Source organism: Cynoglossus semilaevis, chromosome 15, assembly GCF_000523025.1.
Source record: "Cynoglossus semilaevis isolate Cse_v1.0 chromosome 15, Cse_v1.0, whole genome shotgun sequence".
NCBI classification, from domain to species: domain Eukaryota; kingdom Metazoa; phylum Chordata; class Actinopteri; order Pleuronectiformes; family Cynoglossidae; genus Cynoglossus; species Cynoglossus semilaevis.
This window is the reverse complement of record NC_024321.1, coordinates 18,134,590-18,135,641: the sequence shown is the minus strand read 5'-3', so window position 1 is coordinate 18,135,641 and position 1,052 is coordinate 18,134,590. Positions and strand designations below refer to the sequence as shown.

Here is a 1,052-nt window from a genome sequence, read left to right as displayed (position 1 = left end):
AACTCAAAGTAGAAAAATAAAGATTTAGATTTTAGTCTATAGTTTTTTTTTTTAATATTTAACTTTCTCACAAGAGTTTTGTTTCAAAGAAGAAACAGATTTAGTGGAAAATTAGTTTCTGACAAAACCATTGGTGATATTTGCAGCCCCGGCCGTTGCTAAGCCAACGTATAAGCGCTAATTACATACTGTGTTACATTAAACATCCAAAAGTTCTGAGACAAAAACACAGGCTATTTTTCTAATCTGCTCCGGTTCAGTCTTCTTCTGTGGCGTTTCCATCAGAGAATTCCAGTTCAAAAACGATCTCTCGGTTTTGGGAAAATAAACAGAGATCAGTTGGAGCCGGATCAAAACCTGTAGCACAGATTTATTCCTGTTAACTTTGGTTAAAAGCAGTTCAGACGCGTTGATTTCCTCTGATTTCCCGGTGTTTCATGTGTGAGAATTTAGAAACCAATGAAACATAAAACAGCGAAACCTAATGAGAAAAATGCTAACCTGGAACGCCATTACATTTACTTGAGTAATTTCTTCAAAATAAAATACTTCTCGGAGTATACTTTTACTTGAGTAGATTTATGAAGAAGAAACTCTTACTATACTGAGCTTATTATTTTATTTTTTTATTATTATTATTATTTTATTGATGGGATAAACTCTCTATACTCAAGTACTTGAGTAGTTTTTTCACCAAGTACTTTTTTACTCTTACTCAAGTAATTATTTGGATGACTACTTTTTACTTCTACTTGAGTAATATTATTCTGAAGTAACAGTACTTTTACTTGAGTACAGTTTTTGGCTACTCTACCCACAACAGCATCGGGCACCAACCTGGTTCAGGTCATAGAAGATAACGCTGAACTTTCCGAACTGCTCGACTCTTCCCGACACGTCCACGTAGCGGTACAGATCGATGGGCAGCGGCGTCTCGTTGATCACTGCCTGCATGCTGGTCACTCTGAAGTTGTTGTAGCTGTAGTCGAACCTGGCGTTCACCAACCCTTCCTCGCTGAAACGGAAAATCTGCCGGCTTGTCAGAGGACCTG

General features: G+C 37.5%; 1 protein-coding gene across 1 annotated transcript in view; it reads right to left on the bottom strand.

The window, feature by feature from the left end:
• The window catches only part of tenm1 (teneurin transmembrane protein 1), a gene marked incomplete at its 5' end in the record, with an annotated part of 89,066 nt that overhangs the window by 4,037 nt on the left and 83,977 nt on the right, over window positions 1–1,052 (bottom strand). Inside the window, one exon of the mRNA XM_025063370.1 lies at window positions 838–1,049. Within this exon, the coding sequence (XP_024919138.1) occupies window positions 838–1,049 (212 nt within the window). The remainder of the gene's footprint in view (window positions 1–837; window positions 1,050–1,052) is intronic.